The sequence below is a fragment of the Brachyhypopomus gauderio genome, chromosome 16 (genome assembly GCF_052324685.1).
Source record: "Brachyhypopomus gauderio isolate BG-103 chromosome 16, BGAUD_0.2, whole genome shotgun sequence".
In the NCBI taxonomy this organism is placed as follows: Eukaryota; Metazoa; Chordata; class Actinopteri; order Gymnotiformes; family Hypopomidae; genus Brachyhypopomus; species Brachyhypopomus gauderio.
This window is the reverse complement of record NC_135226.1, coordinates 18,594,440-18,613,972: the sequence shown is the minus strand read 5'-3', so window position 1 is coordinate 18,613,972 and position 19,533 is coordinate 18,594,440. Positions and strand designations below refer to the sequence as shown.

The 19,533-nt window shown below is 48.3% G+C and overlaps 2 protein-coding genes across 3 annotated transcripts; one reads left to right on the top strand and one right to left on the bottom strand.

Annotated features, from left to right (window-relative positions):
• Window positions 1–764: 764 nt before the first annotated feature.
• On the top strand, window positions 765–14,916 carry smtnl (smoothelin, like). Of its 2 annotated transcripts, none has more exons than XM_076975755.1 (10): window positions 765–920; window positions 1,097–1,709; window positions 10,900–10,981; window positions 11,066–11,302; window positions 11,440–11,502; window positions 11,844–11,913; window positions 12,040–12,183; window positions 12,346–12,469; window positions 13,457–13,608; window positions 14,181–14,916. In XM_076975755.1, exons 2-10 carry the CDS (start codon window positions 1,269–1,271, stop codon window positions 14,305–14,307), a joined length of 1,440 nt encoding a protein of 479 aa, XP_076831870.1. In that variant the 5' UTR covers window positions 765–920; window positions 1,097–1,268; the 3' UTR covers window positions 14,308–14,916. The 2 variants fall into 2 exon arrangements, with proteins under 2 accessions (XP_076831870.1, XP_076831871.1); XM_076975756.1 differs by having other exon boundaries at window positions 789–920; window positions 1,094–1,709.
• Window positions 14,917–15,006: 90 nt separating this feature from the next.
• On the bottom strand, window positions 15,007–19,000 carry vma12 (vacuolar ATPase assembly factor VMA12). The gene is made up of 7 exons (XM_076975759.1): window positions 18,834–19,000; window positions 18,062–18,262; window positions 17,794–17,867; window positions 17,419–17,508; window positions 17,236–17,275; window positions 17,028–17,140; window positions 15,007–15,723 (listed from the first exon to the last, which is right to left on the bottom strand). The coding sequence occupies exons 2-7, from the start codon at window positions 18,231–18,233 to the stop codon at window positions 15,628–15,630; spliced, it is 585 nt and encodes a 194-aa protein (XP_076831874.1). The 5' UTR covers window positions 18,234–18,262; window positions 18,834–19,000; the 3' UTR covers window positions 15,007–15,627.
• Window positions 19,001–19,533: the final 533 nt, after the last annotated feature.

Genomic DNA, 19,533 nt, shown 5'->3' with positions numbered 1-19,533 from the left:
TTTGGAGGGAGTCTGTGTCCACGCTGACAGCACGGTGCTATAAATCACCTCTGCTGTCCCTCAGTCTCTAGTGTTTACAGTAAACACAGGGCTGGAATGTGAAGTTGTTTCAGGCTGCCTTCACTGGGGAGGCAGCTTTAGACCATCAGCACTGCAATTCACCCCACCGAACACACACACACACACACACAAACACACACACACACAAACATCCCATAATCATCTCATGTGCCAGATTTCACAGCACACTCCAGTCTATTGTAATCAGGCTGTTTTTGGAGGCAGAAATGTCACAGCACTGTATAGTGAAGTGAGGTCACGTGTGTGGGAGGTTAAAGGGCACACTGGACACACATCATTTTGGACTTTTTTGCCTACTGTATTTAAATGGTCAAGGCACGTCTGGGCTCTCTGGAGTGGAATCTTGACCCCTGTGTCTCTCTTGTAAAAGGGAGACAATTCAAACAAAAGCATATTCTGTCCTGTCATGTGACTACACTCAGGGAGAGAGAGAGCCACTACAGACTCCAGAACACAGCAGAGGGAGAGAAAGAGAGAAAGAAGGGAGGAAGAGAGGGAGGGAGAGAGAGAGAGAGAGAGTAGCAGAGTGAGCTTTTGTGTTGTGAAAGTGGAGAATGACAGAAATACACTGGTAATGGGGAGAGTAACAGACAACCAAAACAAAAGGGCACTATTTCCAACAGCCCGCAGTAGGCCAGGGGAGAATGTGACTCCGCCCCTCCTCCCACTTCCCCTCCCTCCGTCTCAGATCCCGCCCCCGAGCTGAGGGCTGGGAGATTAACCTGACTGTGAGGAGCTGCACTTTTAAACAGTGCAGCGGCCAGAGATCTCACACACACACACACACAGCTAACTGGGCAGAACCTACACTGAACTAAGGAGACACATCTGCAGCACAGGTTTGTGAACATATGTGCAATAAAACAGAAATGATTTTTAAATCTTGCACTCTGAGCAAGTATGTCCTCGTATTTCTGGAAGGGTTTACTGGAGTGGGGTTTTTTAACAGGAGAGTTGCTTCAGCTGACTGAAAGATTGTGTGGAGATTCATTTTCAGTGTGTTTTGCCCCAGCAGGACGTCCGTCTGGCTCTGTGGAGGTCGCTGTGGACTTGCTCAGGATTTTAAACCGTCTAGAGCCAGAGAGAAGTGGAGAGTGCTGGAACTCGGAGTGAGTGCAGTCAAGTTAGCAGCCCGAGACGTTGGGCGACCGCGTGAGACAGGACAGCAGATCGTCGGACCGGGCGAGATGGACGCGGGCCCCTTGGCGTCGGTGGGCGAGAGCTCTCCAGAGGGCGAGACCGTGTGTGCCGCCCTGGCCCGCTACGAGACCACGCTGCGGGACGCCGTGCGCGAGATCCACGTGGACGTCAGCGCCTTCAAGCTGGGCGTGGAGCGGCGGCTGGAGGAGGCCCTGCACGTGAGCGGCCCGCTGGGCCGGGCCGTGGCCCAGCTGCAGCAGGAGAACCGGCAGCTCCGCGGGCAACTCGAGGCCCTCACCCGCCAGGTGGAGATGCTCACGGGGACGGCGTGCGACAGGAGCGCCCTGCTGGTCCACGGAGGTGTGGGCGGAGCACAGTCTCCCCCCTCGCCCAGTGGGGCGGCGGGCCCTGGCCCCGGCCCCGCCTCCAGCCCCTCCACCACACGCTTCTCCAGCCGGGCCACCTTCTCCGTCAGCAGCAAGGCCAGTGTGAGTGTACGGAGCAGGGCTGGGGGGGGGGGGGGGGGGGGGGTTTAGAGGGAATGTGTGTGTGTAATGTGAGCCCACAAGCTTAGGGAAGGGTGGGGGGTTGTGGGGTGGCGGGGAAAAAGGGGGGGGGGGGCAGTTGGAGGGAGAATGTGTGTTTTGAGCCAAAGACCCAGATGATGTCAGACTTTATGAGTGCTCAAAATTTGAAACCTGAATATTTAGACGCACGCATGCTGAAAACCATATGACGAGTAATTGTGCGGTCCTGGCCAGACTTGATCTTACACACGTCCTGCACGTCGTGTCCAACTGCAGTGATATTTAGGAATGTTTGATTTACGCAGGATGAACCGAAGGATGAGAGCTTAGGAGAGTTTTGGCAAAAAACAGTGATGAAGACTGGCAGAACGGAGTGGGTTTAGGAACAGACTTAATGTGTTTGAGGGGCCAACCACAGAGATGTGTCTGACAGATTTAAGAGCTTTCACCTCTCACTCTTTTAGAACCCATTCCTTTTTTTAGAAAGTAATTTCATTTTGTGACATGAGTCACAAACATCCGAGCCCAAATCTGTAAAAGTAACACATGCTGCATTTAATCAAAACAGATCACCAAAAAATGCAATAACTCCTTATAACTACATTATAACGGTATTTGAATGAACATTTAATTATTACGGTGTCTTCTGCCTCTGCTGCGAGAATGTTTGGTTAGTTCAAAGGTTCAGAGTCGGCCTGCACATGAAACGTCTCTTATTCCCGCATTTTCAGACCAGGAAAAGCTCTGTTCGCTTTATTTGATTCTTTGCCGAGTTGAGCTCCCAGCTGCTCTCTGTAATTCGCTCAGACACAAACCCGTAGCGATTCTCTCTCTTTAATACTGTTTCCTGTAAGGGGAAGGGTTAGTGGATGACTCCCCTTTTCTCTGAACCGTGTCTGACTTTCAAAGTGTGATTTTGATGGCGGAACTTCTCGGTGTGGTAAAGTGCGGAGGAGAGCCGCGTCGAGGAGCAGACTGGACACTGTGATCTGTCTCATGGTCACATCCACACCTGCAGACTCCATAATGGGAGCCCAGCACTGGGTCTGAGGAGGACTCGAGTATGACCCTGCAAAAGAGAAGGGGAGGTGACGGACGAGAGAGGAGGTGGGGAAGGAGAGAGGGATAGAGAGAGAGAGAGATTATGCCCATCCCACATAAGGATGTGTGCTGGCCTGTCTCACATCAGCTGTCCATGAGGTTGTGCGATGAACACCTGCAGATATTCTCCCACTCCACCATATCTCTCCCACTCACTCTCCTCTGGCGCTGTGTCTGTGTATCTGTGTCTGTGTGTCTGTGTCTGCGTGTCTGTTTATCTGTGTCTGTGTATCTGTGTCTGTTTATCTGTGTCTGTGTATCTGTGTCTGTGTGTCTGCGTGTCTGTGTATCTGTGTCTGTTTATCTGTGTCTGCGTGTCTGTGTATCTGCGTGTCTGTGTCTGCGTGTCTGTGTCTGCGTGTCTGTGTATCTGTGTCTGTGTCTGCGTGTCTGTGTATCTGTGTATTTGTGTATCTGTGTATCTGTGTCTGCGTGTCTGTGTCTGTTTATCTGTGTCTGCGTGTCTGTGTCTGTGTGTCTGTATCTGTAGCTCCCATCTGTCCACTATCCCCTTCTGCCCACTTTTATCCTGGCCTCCATCTTTGTCTGTCGCCACGGTATCTGTCCGTCTTTCTCTCTGTTGCCATGTTTGTCTCGTTACGTGTCCTACGTGGTCTCTGCACGGCCTCTTGGAGGGTCTCAGAGTTCGTCCCACACCACACACGTCCCCGCTGCACTGGGCATGGGGTTCCTCTCCTGTAATAACAGTCCGGTGGGACTGTACGCTGGAGGAATGCTTGTGTTCCACAAATACTCTGTCCTCCAGTGGTGATCAACAGCGTCTCCGCTGAAGCGCACTGCACTGCTGTTGCCCATTACCGCCGCATTTCTGCGCTCTCAATGGGCCATTGTGTCGACATTCTGTCTCATTTGAAGTACATTGAGTGAGTAAAGATTAGAAGAACTCCCAGGACAGAGTCCCAGTCCTCCCCACTCTGCACACAAAGACACACACACACACACACACACACACACACACACACACACACACACCACTCCCCCAGTCTCTGGGTCTTCTACACTCCCAGGCACCAGTGGGCCTGTCTGCTGTCCTTCTCACAACTCTTCACTGGGGACTTGTGGATGCTCAGGGGTTCCTGCTGGTGGACCATGCTGGACCACGAAGATCACCACTGTGTCACAGATCACCACAACCTCACAGATCACCACTTATGTTAGTTGGTTATCTTAGATCATTCTGTACCATGGTATGGCAGGCCACTGTACATTTCTTACACCTTGTCTTCTGACAGGGGGTTTAATTTAAGTGTGTGTGTGTGTGTGTGTGTGTGAGAGAGAGAGAGAGAGACAGACAGAGCTTCTCCAGAGCATGTGTGTATGTGAGGGAGGTGTGGGGGTAGATAAGAAGTGCAAGTGTTATCTATGGAAACTCTATCAGAGGACACACACACACACAGACACACTGTCTCTCACGCACACACTCACACACACACACACACACACACACACTGTCTCTCACACACACACTCACTCCCCAATCAAGCGCTGTCCACAGGGTATGGCATGGCGTTGCAAAACCTTGTGGTAGCCCCATTTCATTAAGATCCCTTCCACTCTGTATAAATTTGCTATTTTATTAAACCTCTAAAGCGTCCCCAGACCATCACCCTGCCTCCAGCATGCGTGACAGATTCCATTAAGCATCAGTCATGCATCTTCTCATTGGTCCTGTGCCTCACAAATGTTCCTCTGTTTGATCCAAACACCTGAAACTTGGACTCATCTGTCCACAACACCTTCTGCCAATCTTACAGGGTCCAATGTCTTTTCTCTTTGGCCCATCGCAGTCTTTTCTTTTCATTGTCCAGTGTGAGGTACGGCTTCTTTCATTGGCCAGTGTGCATGAAGTCCAGCATCCTAACGTGGCCTCTTGGCGGTTGATGCTGACACTGGTGTTTGATGGTTCCATTTAGTGCAGCTGTCACTCACCTGTGAGGCGTCCCTATCTCAAACTGCACACTCTAACACACTGAGCATCGGGGCCTCCCACTCCGTTCTCTGTCCGTGTTAGAGCCAGTTTGCGTCACTCTTCGAAGGGAGTAGTTAACAGCATAGTAAGATATTTTCAGTTTCTTGGCAATATCTTGCATCGAGTAGCCTTCCTTCCTTAACACAACAATGGACTGACAGGCCTCTAAAGAAAGTTGTTTCTTTCTGGCCATTTTGAGCCTGTAAGCAAGCCAACAACCGCTGATGCTTCAGATACTAAACTAGCCTAGAACGTTGTGCTCCCTTATATGCTCAGTTATTAGTATAATGTTTTTCAGCTGTGAATCACAATTGAGCAAGCGTGTCCTAACAAGCAATTAGCCCAATAACATCCCTAACTTGGATTGGCGGCCATATCAGGAGATTTAGAGGACTGAGAATTGGACTATATGCAATATAAGCCTCTATAACAAAAATAGGCTGTAATACAAACATTTTTATTCTTTTATTCTGATACACGTAAATGATTTGTGAAATGGACGATATTGTTTGTGAATTGCATGAAAATGTGTTTTTTTTTTTCTTTCAAAAATATATTTGCAATTGATCCTAAGCTTTTGAGCGGTAGTGTATGTCTGAGTTTGCATTACATGATCACATTGTGATGTGTGAGATGATAATCTCAGTAGGGTAATATAAGCACTCGATCATGTTCACGTGTGTGTGTGTGTGTGTGTGTGTGTGTGTGTGTGTGTGTGTGTGTGTGGCGTGGGGGGAGTGCAGCCCAAAGTACTGGACAGCCAGGCCCCTTTAGATCAACTCCAGTTCAAGACTGGAAACCTGCCCCTCAAGTACCCCCGCTTCTATAACCCTAACTCCATTTACTCAACCCCAGGGGGAGCTTATCATCTCTCACCCTGCAATCAGCACTCGAGCGTGAAGAAGCTGACGTATTGTGTTGCTGTTGACCAAGCAGTGCCCTGAGACGATATGTTTTCTAAATAGCCAGAACGGTTCCAAAGCGTTTTTTGGCCGTTAGTTTTGGCTAGTGTGGGCATCTTTGTGTGCGGTGGGTGGATGTTGGTGTGTGTGCGTCCAACGTGGAGTTTTGGCATACGCTCTCGTCCGTGGGCCAGTACATCTGGATTTCTGTCTGCACGTGTGCTAAGCCCGGGCCGCTATACGTCCGGGTCCCGTACACTCCCTTGCAGGCCAGAGGAATTCTTGCTTGATCATGAACGCTTGCAGCTATATTTGTCCTGCTGTTTAGATTTCTCTGCGTTGGGTGCTGGGGCAGCACACCGCCTGCCTGAAGGCCTTGAAGGTTTGCCTGCAAAAGTCAGACTTGACTCCCTGTCTTCGTTAGCAATGGCTGATATGACTGCAAGGTCTTAAAATCATAAATTTAACCCCCACACCTGGCCATGTATATCAGATTTTTATAGACACCTTCTTGGATGTGTCACTCAGTGTGTGTGTGTGTGTGTGTGTGTGTGTATGTGTGTGTGTGTGTGACACTTTAAGCCTGGTTTGTGGGGACTCCCGGCCCATTGCCAGTATTCCCACAATGGAACAGGGCATTTAATCTCCTGCTGCCGCTCGGTTCTGTGTGTCCAGAAGAGGAGGAGTAGAACTAAAACACTGCAACATGGCTATTAATACAGTGTGTGTGTGTGTGTGTGTGTGTGTGTGTGTGTGAGACAGCACGTGTGAGAGAGGGTGTGTGTGTGTGTGAGACAGCACGTGTGTAAGGGTGGGAAAGGCAGAATGTTTAGTGGGTGAGGGGCGGGACCGAGGCATTCAGCCACTCCCACACAGGCCCTGAGTCTCCTAATTAGTTCCAGGCGCTGTCCTGTATTCTCATCTCCGTGGTTACAGGTTAATAATTCCCTGTTTATGGTGTGACCCCACTGTCCTGCAGACCCATTGTTCCTGTGTGTGGGCGTGGCCACATGTGCATATACTCTCACAGAGACTCTGCACCAGACACACAGTCTGGCTGTGGTTGTGGGAACTGAGCTGATATTAGACCCTGAACCTTTAGCTCTTTAATGGACACAGGAAGAGCTGTAGCCTTCGGTGGGGTTTGACCTTTGACACTTCCTCCAGCCATTGTCCCTGTGTACGTCTCGGGTCGGGCCTTGTGAGTGCGGGCAGGGCCAGAGGGCAAGGCAGGGCCGAGGTCTCCAGCAGCTGGTGGTCTGAAATGTAAAACCGGCCCCAGGCGTATAGATCTCGGCTGCTAACTGCTGTGCATTCGTGGAAACATGGCCTGACCCCAGCCTGACCCCCCCCCCCCCCCCCCCCAAATGATCCCGTTCTCCAAGCTCCACCCTGTCATGTCTTCAGGTGTGAACGGGGAGTCGTGGTAACTCCTCGACCCCGCCGAGGTGTCTTCACCTGCTCCATCAGCACATCACATTACAGCCGACGTGACCCGCAAGCGAACACGTCTCTGTGCACACGCACAGTGTGCATTCCAGTGATAAGTGCCGTGCGCTACGCCCACGTTGCTCTGCGATAACTGAGACAGCGGGGGACGCGTCTCTCCGGGCTGCGACGTGTCTCCGTGCAGCTTCCTCTGGACCGAGGAATTGCAGCTTTTGCACCCTTTGGAGAACAGCTGTTGGGCCTCTTTCACCAGGTGGACGTGAGTTCCAGCAGGAAATTACAGAGCAGAGCCCATCAGCGCCGCCTGCGATGAGCACATCTTCCAGCTGCCTCCCAGTGCCGCTTCCCCAACGCTCGGATCTCACGGACTTTCCGTTTGCCGTAGCAAACAGCTCAACGAAAGTCAAATTACTGCCACGCTGAGCAGTTCCGCAAAAAAAACGCTACAAGCATTTTTACTCATGTTCTGCTCCTTCATCCGGCTCCTGAGAGATTTGGAGATGAGAACTTAGTCTCCGCACGCGAGCTCTGATCTGTGTGTGATGGAAAATACGAACACTTTAGCTTATTTACACGGAAGGGGCGGCGTGTATGAGCCAGCAGTCTGTGGGCCGCTGCTTGTTCGGTCGGCCTGCGTCTTGTTTAGACCGCCGGTCCTTGTCCACGTGCTGCCTCTGTGGTTTCCATTGTGAACGTGTATTCCGTTCCACAAGCCCAAAGCTCTGGAGAGCTCAAATGTCAAGAGCGTGTCCTGTCGGATAGTTCTCAGATCACCACCCCCCCCCCCCCCCCCCCCCCCCCCCACGAGCTCACGGTTTTCCCCACGCGTGTGCCCTCCCTCCCAGGCAAGAGACCCACTCAGCCACGGTCCATCATAACCCACAAAAACTCGTTTTGTTTGCACCCCAGTATTTTTCGGGCAAGCAGCCAGCGATGGCCAAGTTCCCATTCTGGCATGGCAGGCTGGCATGGGACGCCTCTGACATTTAAACGCAGGCATGCTCCGTGGGCGGCCCATTGTGTTGTTAGCCGCTCTTCATCAGATCAGCTACTCTTCATCAGGTCCTCTGGGCCATTGCACAGAAACCACAGAATGCATTTGAGAGACTGAACCATCTATGAACTTGTACCAAACCAGAGGGCTGGGAACTGAAGCCACTGAGACATTAGACTCCACCTCTGACCCTCCCTCAACACACACACACACACACACACACACACGCACACACACACACACACACGCACATGCACACACCTTCACCTGTCACATGTGGGGAACCCTCAAAAGAGAGCGATACTTTCAGCAGGTGAGGAGCTCTTCCCCGGAGATCTCTGCTCCTGATCACCCTCCAGACCGAAAGCTTCTTCGTGTCTAACATCTCACCTCAGTTTCTGCTATGTATTTTGTTGCTTCCGGCTCTTGTGATGTGATGACGCACTCTCAGTGGGGGAGTTTACTGTCCCCTAGGGAGCAAACCACTTATGAGGTGTGTGTGTGTGTGTGTGTGAGTGTTTTATGTTCACACTCCTCCATTCTGCAGTCTTCAGCTTCTAACCTCAGACCAGGTAACATCTCATCAGTCCCTGATCAGGGAGAGAGGAAACAGAAGGCCTTCTTCTGCCCGTCCGCGCTCGTGTTCGAGGGCCTGCGTCTCGGCTGCTGTAGGCGTGAGATCACCCGGGGACGCACGTGACCGCTGGTCCGAACGTTTCCACATCTGGAGCGTGTCCACGTCAACGTGACCCGCAGCCCAAAGAGCATCGTGTTCCGCCAGCGAACCGGAGCCACGTGGTTCCCATGTCAACCCCACCCCACCCCCATCCCCCACCCCCATCCCCCAAATCCCAGTGGGACAAGCAGCTGCTGGAGCTCCTGGCCTCTCTCTCACACACACACACAAACACACACACACCCCTTTAACATTCCTGCAGGCTGATGTCACCTGGTTTCTCCTCCACAGACTCAATTACCCTCTGCATCTCACTCATAGGAATTCACTTTTCCCATGTTTGTGCGAGGAATCTATATATTATGAGTGCAAGATTGCAACATTTCTTTAAGCCCCCATGTGTATTTGTGCAGGTCTGTGCCTGTGTGGAAACGCACGTAAGGATGAGGCAGAGTATCAAGTGACGAAAGCAGTAAATTCCCAGAAAAGCTGCCGTTTGAGAGCAGACATACGTGAGTCAGGCCCGTCGCGGCCGGGCTGCGGGTCGCAGCGCCGTGTGTCTGTGTCAGGTGTCTGTCACTCCTTCCTTCAACAATGAAATTCACTAGGATTTCTACTTCATCTGTCCGGCAAGCAAACAAACAAAACAAATGTGAACCGTTGATTTTTGAGGACGTGGTGAAACCCTGACACTAGGGGAAAGGTGCCAAACCTAACCGTGGTGGGCAGAGTCACCAGCCTGAAGGCCACTGGTATCAACGTGGTCTATTTCTGCTCGGTTGGCAGTGGCGTATGCTGCTATACCGAAGAACGCGCAAGTGTGGCTACTGAGAAATAAACGAGACAGGACCGCGCAAGCTTTTACACTCTCACCTGCCCACACGGAAGACCGTAACCTCAGATTAAAGCTGGCTGTCTGTGATGGGAGCTGTGTTGGTAGGGACGCTCCAGATAGGGAATGCATGAATCTGGACGTGAGTTAAGACTGATTAGATTACATCACTCAGCCTTCGTTTTGAGTGGTCCAGATGAGATCCCAGTTCTGCTTAAGAACCTGGAGCCTCAGAAGAATGCGAGACTTTCATCTCACTGATTAGGCCTCTTGGGGTAATCACGTCAGAAGTCACATGTTGCTTGATCTGTTATGGTGTTTTTCTTTGTGCCAGAACTCTGTTCAGGTGAAGATGTCACGACTTACAGACCAGGCGTCCTGCACTGCTGTTTACCCCTTGTCATAGGCCCCGCTTCATAAAGCATGCAGTTTGGTCTTGTTGCTGGCTCAGTATCAGGAGATACTCAGAAAGAGACTCACCTAACCAAATGACCTACAACACAAATATCCTGGCAAACAAAACAGGACAGAGGAAACAAGAGAAATGAATGGATAATACATTTACATTTTAATTTTCAATATTTAGCAGATGGCCGGGGCTATACTGAACTGGAATACTGTTAAATGCAGGACTCAATGCTGAAGGAAGGAAATTCATAATAATTCATGTTCTACATCCAAACAATGATAAGTGCAATATCAAAGTATCAATATTAAGTTAATTCCACCAACTGGGAAGCAGGACAGAGAATAGACTTGAAGCCTGGTGATTTAAAATGCACCACACTCGAGGTTTAAAGTACTTGAGGTACAGATTAGGCATTGACCGTTGCATGTAGGGAGGGGCTGATCCATTTTTAGCTTTGTAGGCGAGCATAAGGGTTTTAAATATGATGCGGGCAGCTACTGGAATCCAGTGACGGGAATGCATGCATGAACTTTGCAAAATGGGCCTAGCAGTGAACCCTGGGGGACACTGGTGCAGAGTCAACATGGATTAGATATGAACCCTCTCCATGGAGCCTGATAAGACTGGCCCTGCAGATAGGACTGGAAGCATTTCGATGCACAGCCAATCACTCCGAGGTTGGAGAGAACTAAATGTCAAACATCTTGTTGGTCTTGTGTTGCAGTCCCTTTCAGCCTTGGAGAGTAAGCATTATTACTTATTTGTAAGTTAAATGGGTCGTGTCTTCTCGTCTTCCAGAGTATTGAGCGTGAGGAGCCCATAGAGGTGGATCCCACACCGGCCCCCTCTCGGCTTGAGAACGGACACACGTCAATAGCTGGTAAACATCTGCGATTCTCTTTATGTAGCAGTGCTGACTGCCATCCCCACCCCACATTCACGAATGACCTGCCTGTCTTGGCAGAAAACTCCACCGAGAGCTCCCTGCCCACCGGCACGACACGGCAAAACTCTTCCCCGCTGTCTGTGGCCACGCCACACCTGCCTATCACCGCAACCACCAAAGTAGCGGAGACTCTTGCCCTGAAGAGTCCGGAGTCACCGAGCAGCCCCATGCAGACGACGCCCCCAGCTGCGGCAGACAGACAGCAAGACGGCCTAACAGCCAATCAGCCGCAACTTGAATCTACTACTCATGCAGGTCTGCATGATCACAGTATATATATGTGTGTGTGTGTGTGTGTGTGTGTGTGTGTGTGTGTGTGTGTGTGTGTGTCCATATAATATTATGTGCATTTGTGAGTTTAACTACATGCACTTGATCCGCTGCTGTTCTAGTGTCCTCTGTGAAATCGTGGACCCCGAGTCCGGTTAGGACAATGGCCTCTCCACGACTCACTGGTAAACGCAGACATGTGACTTTCTCTTCACTCTACGACTATGTTTACACTTATAATCAGCTGTGAAAATCAAATGAGCCTTCCGACTTATTGATTAGATTTGTGGGTGTATATGTTGTATATTTATGTTGTATATATATATAGGCGATTTGCTGAAATTGCTTCACTGTGATGAATGTTCAGTGTCATGTGAAAAAAAAATGTAGGCATCAAAACTGCTGCTTGGCGTCTTCGAGCAGAGGTATCATATGACATTTTGGAGACATTGATGTGGGGAAAAAACTGACAGTCTGCCTGCCTAACAGAAGGTTGCATGTGTTTTATCTGATGCTCCAACCACAGAGAACACGGCATCTTCTGTACCATCCAAAGCTGTGGCGTATTCAGGGCTCAACCAGCACAACACAGACAGGTCAGTCAACGTACATCACTGTCCACTGCATAATCAAATGCAGCATACGCACTACTGTAAGGGTGTACGTAAACCTGAGGGAGAACTGGGAGCCGGTCCTGATACTCCTTCATCCGTGCACGTCAGGAACGTGGATGTTCCGGGAGAGCTGTCCTTCGGCAGGGGCATCGAACGGCGCCGTGAACTCGTGAGGTCTCAGACACTTCCACGTAGCCTCGGTGCCCAGACGCGCAGGACCATCTTCGAGCGGCTGGATTCCGAGAACACCAGGTTAGCCACCCCCCCCCCCCCACCCCACCCCACCCCACCCCAGGTCTGCGAACCCACGAACTAGTCTGCACCCGCCTGTGTGTCGGACATACCCGCGCTTCCTTCATTTGTGCCCGTGTCTTTTGTCCCTCCGTGGCCTCGGTCGCCCCCCGCGCCACCCAGCCGGCCCAAGCCCGTGGAGTCCAAGCCCAAGCTGAAACGTTCTCAGAGCTTCGGCGTGTCAAGTGCCAGCAGCATCAAGCAGATCCTTCTGGAATGGTGTCGCTCCAAAACTATCGGATATCAGGTGAGGCATTATGTCTCGGTTTAGCTTTTTTTCTTTCTTGATAGAACTTTTGATATCAACTTGAGATCCTCCAGGCATGAACCTTAAGACAAGTTCGTAACGTATAGACCTTCTTACACATTTACAGCCAGGCGCACTGTAAAATACAACCATGTTGATTTGCTGCTATGCATTGCTCACAGCTGTGTGAAGGAGGAAAGTGTTTCAGGCCCCTCTGCTGTCCACAGCTGCGGTAGTCGCTGCTCACAGGACTCTACAGACACCACCGTCATAGTCAAGACAAATCTGTAGCAGAAATAGCACAATGTAACTGAATACCAGAAGGCGCAATTAATAACGACTGTGGTGATGTACATTTTCACACTGACAGATGGACTTTTTTTGCCAGAGGAGTCTGAGGACATAGATGGCATTAAATTACAGAGTTTGAGAGGCCAGCTCATGGCAGGAGGTGAAATATTGCAACACACGTTGTCTGCTTTCAGTTTTATAATAGAGATTGAAGGATGACTAAAATAATACTGATTGAGGATGACTAAAATCACAAAACCACCTTTTTATTTTTTTGGCAACACTTCATTCTGTCAGCTCAGAAAACAGCCATGGGCAGAATTAATGCTGAACAGATAACATCACCAGCAGGGCCCAGACAGCTTCCAGATGTGCTCTGGGTTGACGTTAGCCAACATATCAGTACTGCAGTTAGAAGAGGTCATACAAACACTGCAAACTGTCACAAACACTGATTATAATCTATAGCAGAGACGTCTAATCTCAGGGCTGGATAAACCCTGCACTGCAAACGTTAGTGTTTTCTTGGCTCCAAACCCCCCCATTTCAACTCCTGTGGGGTGCGTTAATTAGCTGATGTATTGAGTCAGGTGTGTTGGGGGGGGGGGGGATGTCTCAACACTCAAACATGCACTGCGCACCAGCATTAGGAAGCACTGGTGTACATATCCCAAGTGCCAACTTTCCACTCAACAGAACATCGACATCCAGAACTTCTCGTCCAGCTGGAGCGATGGCATGGCCTTCTGCGCCCTGGTCCACTCCTTCTTCTCCACAGAGTTCGACTACAACGCCCTGTCTCCTGCAGAACGCAAGCACAACTTCGAGCTCGCCTTCAGTACCGCAGAGTAAGTCACCGCCGCTATCCCCCCCCCCCCCCTGTGTTATGACGTAGGTACATTTCCTTGTGCTGTGTGTCCACCGCCATCTGGAAAGTGTTACACCGTAGTGGCCGTCTTCAAATTCACTTAAGGCAAAACGTCATGGGACAAAGTGTGTCTGTCGGAAGGTGATGGTCCATCTTTTACGTGGCGTTAAAAGGCTGGATGAAGTGCGGGATGAGTGATGAGAGCGATGACCTCGGCGCAGTACTTTTAAAATGAGCTGATCCTCTAGGTCAACACCACCATGTCATCATCTCCCAGCGTGTCCTCGCAGATACTGTTACCGACTTTCCAATGCGTCGGGAACCGGGTGTCTGTAACGTTACCCTCAGTTCAAACCGCCGAACCCAGCCAGCTAACACCACACCTCGCTTTACTCACAGCAGGTCTCTTTCCATTACTGTGGCCAGACACCCTCCATGCAGATATGCATACTTTTAAATGTGTATATCCTATCGGTTAAATTATTTGTATGCATATGTTGTATATGAAAATAACTAATTGATGTCGAACATCTTTTTTATAACATTTTTCAGGAAGAAGGCCGGCTGCGACAGGCTGATTGAAGTGGAGGACATGATGGTGATGGGCAGGAAGCCTGACCCAATGTGTGTCTTTACCTATGTACAGTCTCTCTACAACCACCTGCGCAAGTTTGAGTGAACTGTCTCCCCGCGGTACCGGTCCAGCAACTGCTGCTGACGGTGCAACACTGCCCTCTGCTGGAATAAACAGGAGTTCTGTTCAGAATATGATCACAGAAAAAAATGAGGAGACACGCAGGTCTGATTTGCTCTCGTTAGAAAGCCTGAGCTTTTAGGACTGTACTTTTATCAAAAAAAGGCATCTATTTATTTCCCTTTTGCATAACTGTGCTATTTGATTACAGTAAGCTGATGTTTTTTATAGTGTAAAAAAGGAAGGAAAAGGATTTTATCTAAAGTGAAATGCCAATATGTAGAGTGCAAAAAACCTTCCGATCATGAAAATCCTAAATTGCTTAAGACATGTACAGAAAAGGTACCGTATATTATTAGACTTGATTACTTTTTTTAAATTCTTTTTTTTCCATTTGTTTTTCAGTTTCAAGTACAGGTTTGTCCTATTGCATTTCTGCAACACCACAGCCTTGCTAAAGCTCACCTCTTACACCTCTACACACAGCCAAGTTTGTTTGGCATCTAACTGTAAATACCACACGGCCGACAGTGTGGTTAAGCTGTAAATCTGGTGTGAATAAACAGGCTTAATTGCAGTTAATACTGCATGGTAGGTGAGAAGTGGAACATTTTTTCTCTCTGCATATGTCAATGTCATAACCCACTCTGACTTTGTTCTAATACATTTTATGAATAACACAAACACAATTAAAACACTTTAATAAAGGAGACAAACAGATGAGCTGGTGACTTCCAGCATGGGTTCTCTCGCTAATGCAACCAATGAAATAACCAGTTCCAGTCCAGTCCACAGTTTTAGCCTAAAACTATTTATAGAAGTGGTTTTCAAAAACCTTCCAGCTGCAGAAGGGTGATCTTGTGTGGGTAACCAGAACAAAATGATTACTATGCCAGATTGCATGCCTGTTTAAAAAACAAGATAGTGTGAGTACTTCCTAATTCACTCCATCCAGCTTTACATCAACTAAATATGAACCGAACTGCACATTTCACAGTCACATCAGTACAATCTGATCTACCCAATCACATTCATAATGAATTAACGATTATTCTAGAACTCGTTTCATTTACATATCGCTGCTAACTGGATTTGTGTTTAGAATCCCAGACAATCCTTGAGGGGTCGCGGTGTCCTTAATTTTGAAGATTACATTTATGCCAATAACTACTTTTTATGATTTAATTCAGCCCAATAATGAACTCCATCTGGATCTTACTGGATTACTAAAGGAATGGTCCCTGATAACATCCATGGAACAGGAACATCTGATCAGTGCACGAGTCATTTAGGTGTTGCCGGGGGTCATGGCTCTCCCAAGTCTCCCTCCACAGTTCGGACCAGAACGTAAAGCTCTGCTAGACCAACTACAGATGCAGCGATCACTGCGGTAATGACTCTCTGCAAACAAGGAGAACCTCATAATTACTACAGCATTACATGTCATGAATAAACAAAGTTAACAAACCCATAGTGCATGATTACAGGGTTGATTTCACACAGAATATTTTTCTGTTTCATAAAGTGCCCAGAAAATTCCAGCACTTAAAAAGTAGGAAACTATTATGTTTGAAAAAGAAACATGGGGGGATTAATTATGCATGTTATCATCTAGAGTTTTTTCAACATCCATTTTGCAGTTTGAATATTCCTGCCGAACACAGACACTGGAGCTGCTGAACACACACGCACACACGGGACCCGCTGAACACACACGCACACACGGGACCCGCTGAACACACACGCACACACGGGACCCGCTGAACACACACGCACACACGGGACCCGCTGAACACACACGCACACACTGGAGCTGCTGAACACACACGCACACACGGGACCTGCTGAACACACGCACACACGGGACCTGCTGAACACACGCACACACGGGACCTGCTGAACACACGCACACACGGGACCTGCTGAACACACACGCACACACTGGAGCTGCTGAACACACACGCACACACGGGACCTGCTGAACACACACGCACACACGGGACCTGCTGAACACACACGCACACACGGGACCTGCTGAACACACACGGGACTTGCTGAACACACACGCACACACGGGACCTGCTGAACACACACGCACACACGGGACCTGCTGAACACACACGCACACACGGGACCTGCTGAACACACACGCACACACGGGACCTGCTGAACACACACGCACACACGGGACCTGCTGAACACACACGCACACACGGGACCTGCTGAACACACACGCACACACGGGACCTGCTGAACACACACGCACACACGGGACCCGCTGAACACACACGCACACACGGGACCCGCTGAACACACACGCACACACGGGACCCGCTGAACACACACGCACACACGGGACCCGCTGAACACACACGCACACACGGGACCCGCTGAACACACACGCACACACTGGAGCTGCTGAACACACACGCACACACGGGACCTGCTGAACACACACGCACACACGGTACCCGCTGAACACACACGCACACACGGGACCCGCTGAACACACACGCACACACTGGAGCTGCTGAACACACACGCACACACTGGAGCTGCTGAACACACACGCACACACTGGAGCTGCTGAACACACACGCACACACGGGACCTGCTGAACACACACGCACACACGGGAGCTGCTGAACACACACGCACACACGGGACTTGCTGAACACACACGCACACACAGAAGCTGCTCTTACCGCTGCCGTCTCCGTGAAGATGTACTGACTGCCAATGTAGGCGCAAGCAAAGGCTGCAATCACTGTTACCAGGAAGTTGAATACGGTAACAACAACAGCTTTGACGGAGCGCACTGCAGGACAAAAATATGAGCGTGATCATGAGAATTCTGCAATAATGTTTATGGCAACAGAAGAGAGAAAATAAATTTTAAAAAATAACAATGACCTTGACTTCCCAAGTCTGCTAAGCTTCCATGATTTACTTCCTGTCGGTAGAAAAACATGCAAAAACCATCATGCAGATGTTTGTCATATGTAGAAGATCCTCTCAGTGTAGAATGACGATGAATAACACAGCATGCTAATGGTAACACTGTCCCTGAGATGTGAACGCAGGACAAGCACCAACCTGTGGGTTTACGTTCCGTGTGATTCTCTTATATTCTTCGTTGGCTAGTTTTGCCTTAATCTTTTCTAGGCGAGCTACCAGCTGAGGGTTCTGTTCATAGTGTACAGATTAACAGTGGAAATACATTAAGACACTGGATTACATTTAAACACTATAAAAGGTGTACAGATTAACAGTGGAAATACATTAAGACACTGGATTACATTTAAACACTATAAAAGGTGTACAGATTAACAGTGGAAATACATTAAGACACTGGATTACATTTAAACACTATAAAAGGTGTACAGATTAACAGTGGAAATACATTAAGACACTGGATTACATTTAAACGCTATAAAAGGTGTACAGATTGAGGAGTATAACTTCACTTACTCTTGGAGGCAGTTCGACCCTGGGCAGATTAAGTGAGCTGTCTTCCAGCAGCTCATGAAGAAAGACTGGATATCCTTTACACACAGAAGAACTGCATCATCAACCCCATCACAAGGAGAAATACTTAAAACTATCCAAATGATCCTACTTTATATTAGATGTTCCTGACCAAAATGTTTATCAGGGCATTGTACCCTTTGCCAAATACTTCACTAAATACAAACTAACTCCTATATTTAGGAGAACAAGTTCCAACTGTAATTCTTACCATTTTCCTTTAGAGAGTTCTGCAGTTTTCTGGCCGTTTTAAATGAAATATGTGGTTGTTCTTTGAGAGCTCGCAATTGCTCGATTAGACTCTGTGTGATGCAGGACTCGTTCTCCAATAACTCGTTGACTTTTTCACGAAACTTCTTGCCGAGTGTGAATGAAGACGCCATGGCACAATCCGATAGAGGTCTGTGGACACCTGTGTATTGATCAGAGTGGTTATCCTAATACATCAGTGAATATATAACCACCATATCACCCATCAATAGAGGTCTGTGTACACCTGTGTATTGATCAGATTGGTTATACTAATAATAACTAATACATCAGTGAATATATAACCATTATCATCGACCGATAGAGGTCTGTGGACACCTGTATATTGATCACCTGTGTATTGATCAGAGTGGTATTCCTAATAATAACTAATACATTAGTGAATATATAACCATCATATCACCGACCGATAGAGGTCTGTGGACACCTGTGTATTGATCAGAGTGGATATCCTAATAATAACTAATACATCAGTGAATATATAACCATCATATTACCGATCTATAGAGGTCTGTGTACACCTGTGTATTGATCAGAGTGGTTATCCTAATAATAACTAATACATCAGTGAATATATAACCATCATATCATCGATCATCCTGCTGCCCACTAATCCCACCAACACACTGTTAACAAATGCTAGCCACATGCTAACTACCTAAGACAATGGTAGGAAATGAAGTTATTTCCGCCAAACACTAGTTAAACCTCACCTTGGAGACTGTCGATGGAAACATATGCCGGGATGTTAAATAATTTGGCTACATCACGTTTCAAAAACTCTACATGTCAAACCTGAAACAAGTCAGTTGTTACTGTTACCAGCGACCCCATCAGCTGACTCGGCGCGACATGATGGCGTGGAACTCGGCGCATAAAGATGACGTAGGCCCACGCCGCGTTGGACGCTGTGATTTCCCTGTTGTCTAAAGTTCTGATAAAACGTTTCACCTGGTTCCGATAATACTGCTTTAGTACAGTTTATGTCCCCTACTTACGCTACATAACGTGCCCATTCTGTTATGATGCAGAGAGACCTTACGATTGGCTATAGGGGCCCGTGTTAATTCCTAATACTGTCAACTATTAGTACATTATGTGTACATTTCAAAATGTTTTACATAATTGGACCGATCAGTCAATATTCGTGAACAGCCAGAACAGACTAATCACGAGTTAACGTGAACTTAACACGTTCGACACAACGCTTTCCATTTCTCAGCTATCTTTTGACACAAAACACTGATAAAATGTGTGTATGTTATGTTTTATGTTTGTGTAGTTAAAATATGTGTATATTATGGTTTTATTTGTGTAGTTATAGTATGTGTGGATTATGTTTTTATTTGTGTAGTTATAATATGTGTGGATTATGTTTTTATTTGTGTAGTTATAATATGTGTGGATTATGGT

Excerpts from the sequence above, each read along its gene's own strand:
- smtnl (XM_076975755.1), top strand. The coding sequence starts at position 1,269 with ATGGACGCGGGCCCCTTGGCGTCGGTGGGCGAGAGCTCTCCAGAGGGC. Across the intron at positions 1,710-10,899 it reads CCGTCAGCAGCAAGGCCAGT|AGTATTGAGCGTGAGGAGCC; the intron begins GTGAGTGTACGG and ends CTCGTCTTCCAG. Across the intron at positions 10,982-11,065 it reads CGGACACACGTCAATAGCTG|AAAACTCCACCGAGAGCTCC; the intron begins GTAAACATCTGC and ends CTGTCTTGGCAG.
- vma12 (XM_076975759.1), bottom strand. The coding sequence starts at position 18,233 with ATGGCGTCTTCATTCACACTCGGCAAGAAGTTTCGTGAAAAAGTCAAC. Across the intron at positions 17,509-17,793 it reads GGGTCGAACTGCCTCCAAGA|AACCCTCAGCTGGTAGCTCG; the intron begins GTAAGTGAAGTT and ends CACTATGAACAG. Across the intron at positions 17,276-17,418 it reads CACGGAACGTAAACCCACAG|GAAGTAAATCATGGAAGCTT; the intron begins GTTGGTGCTTGT and ends TTCTACCGACAG.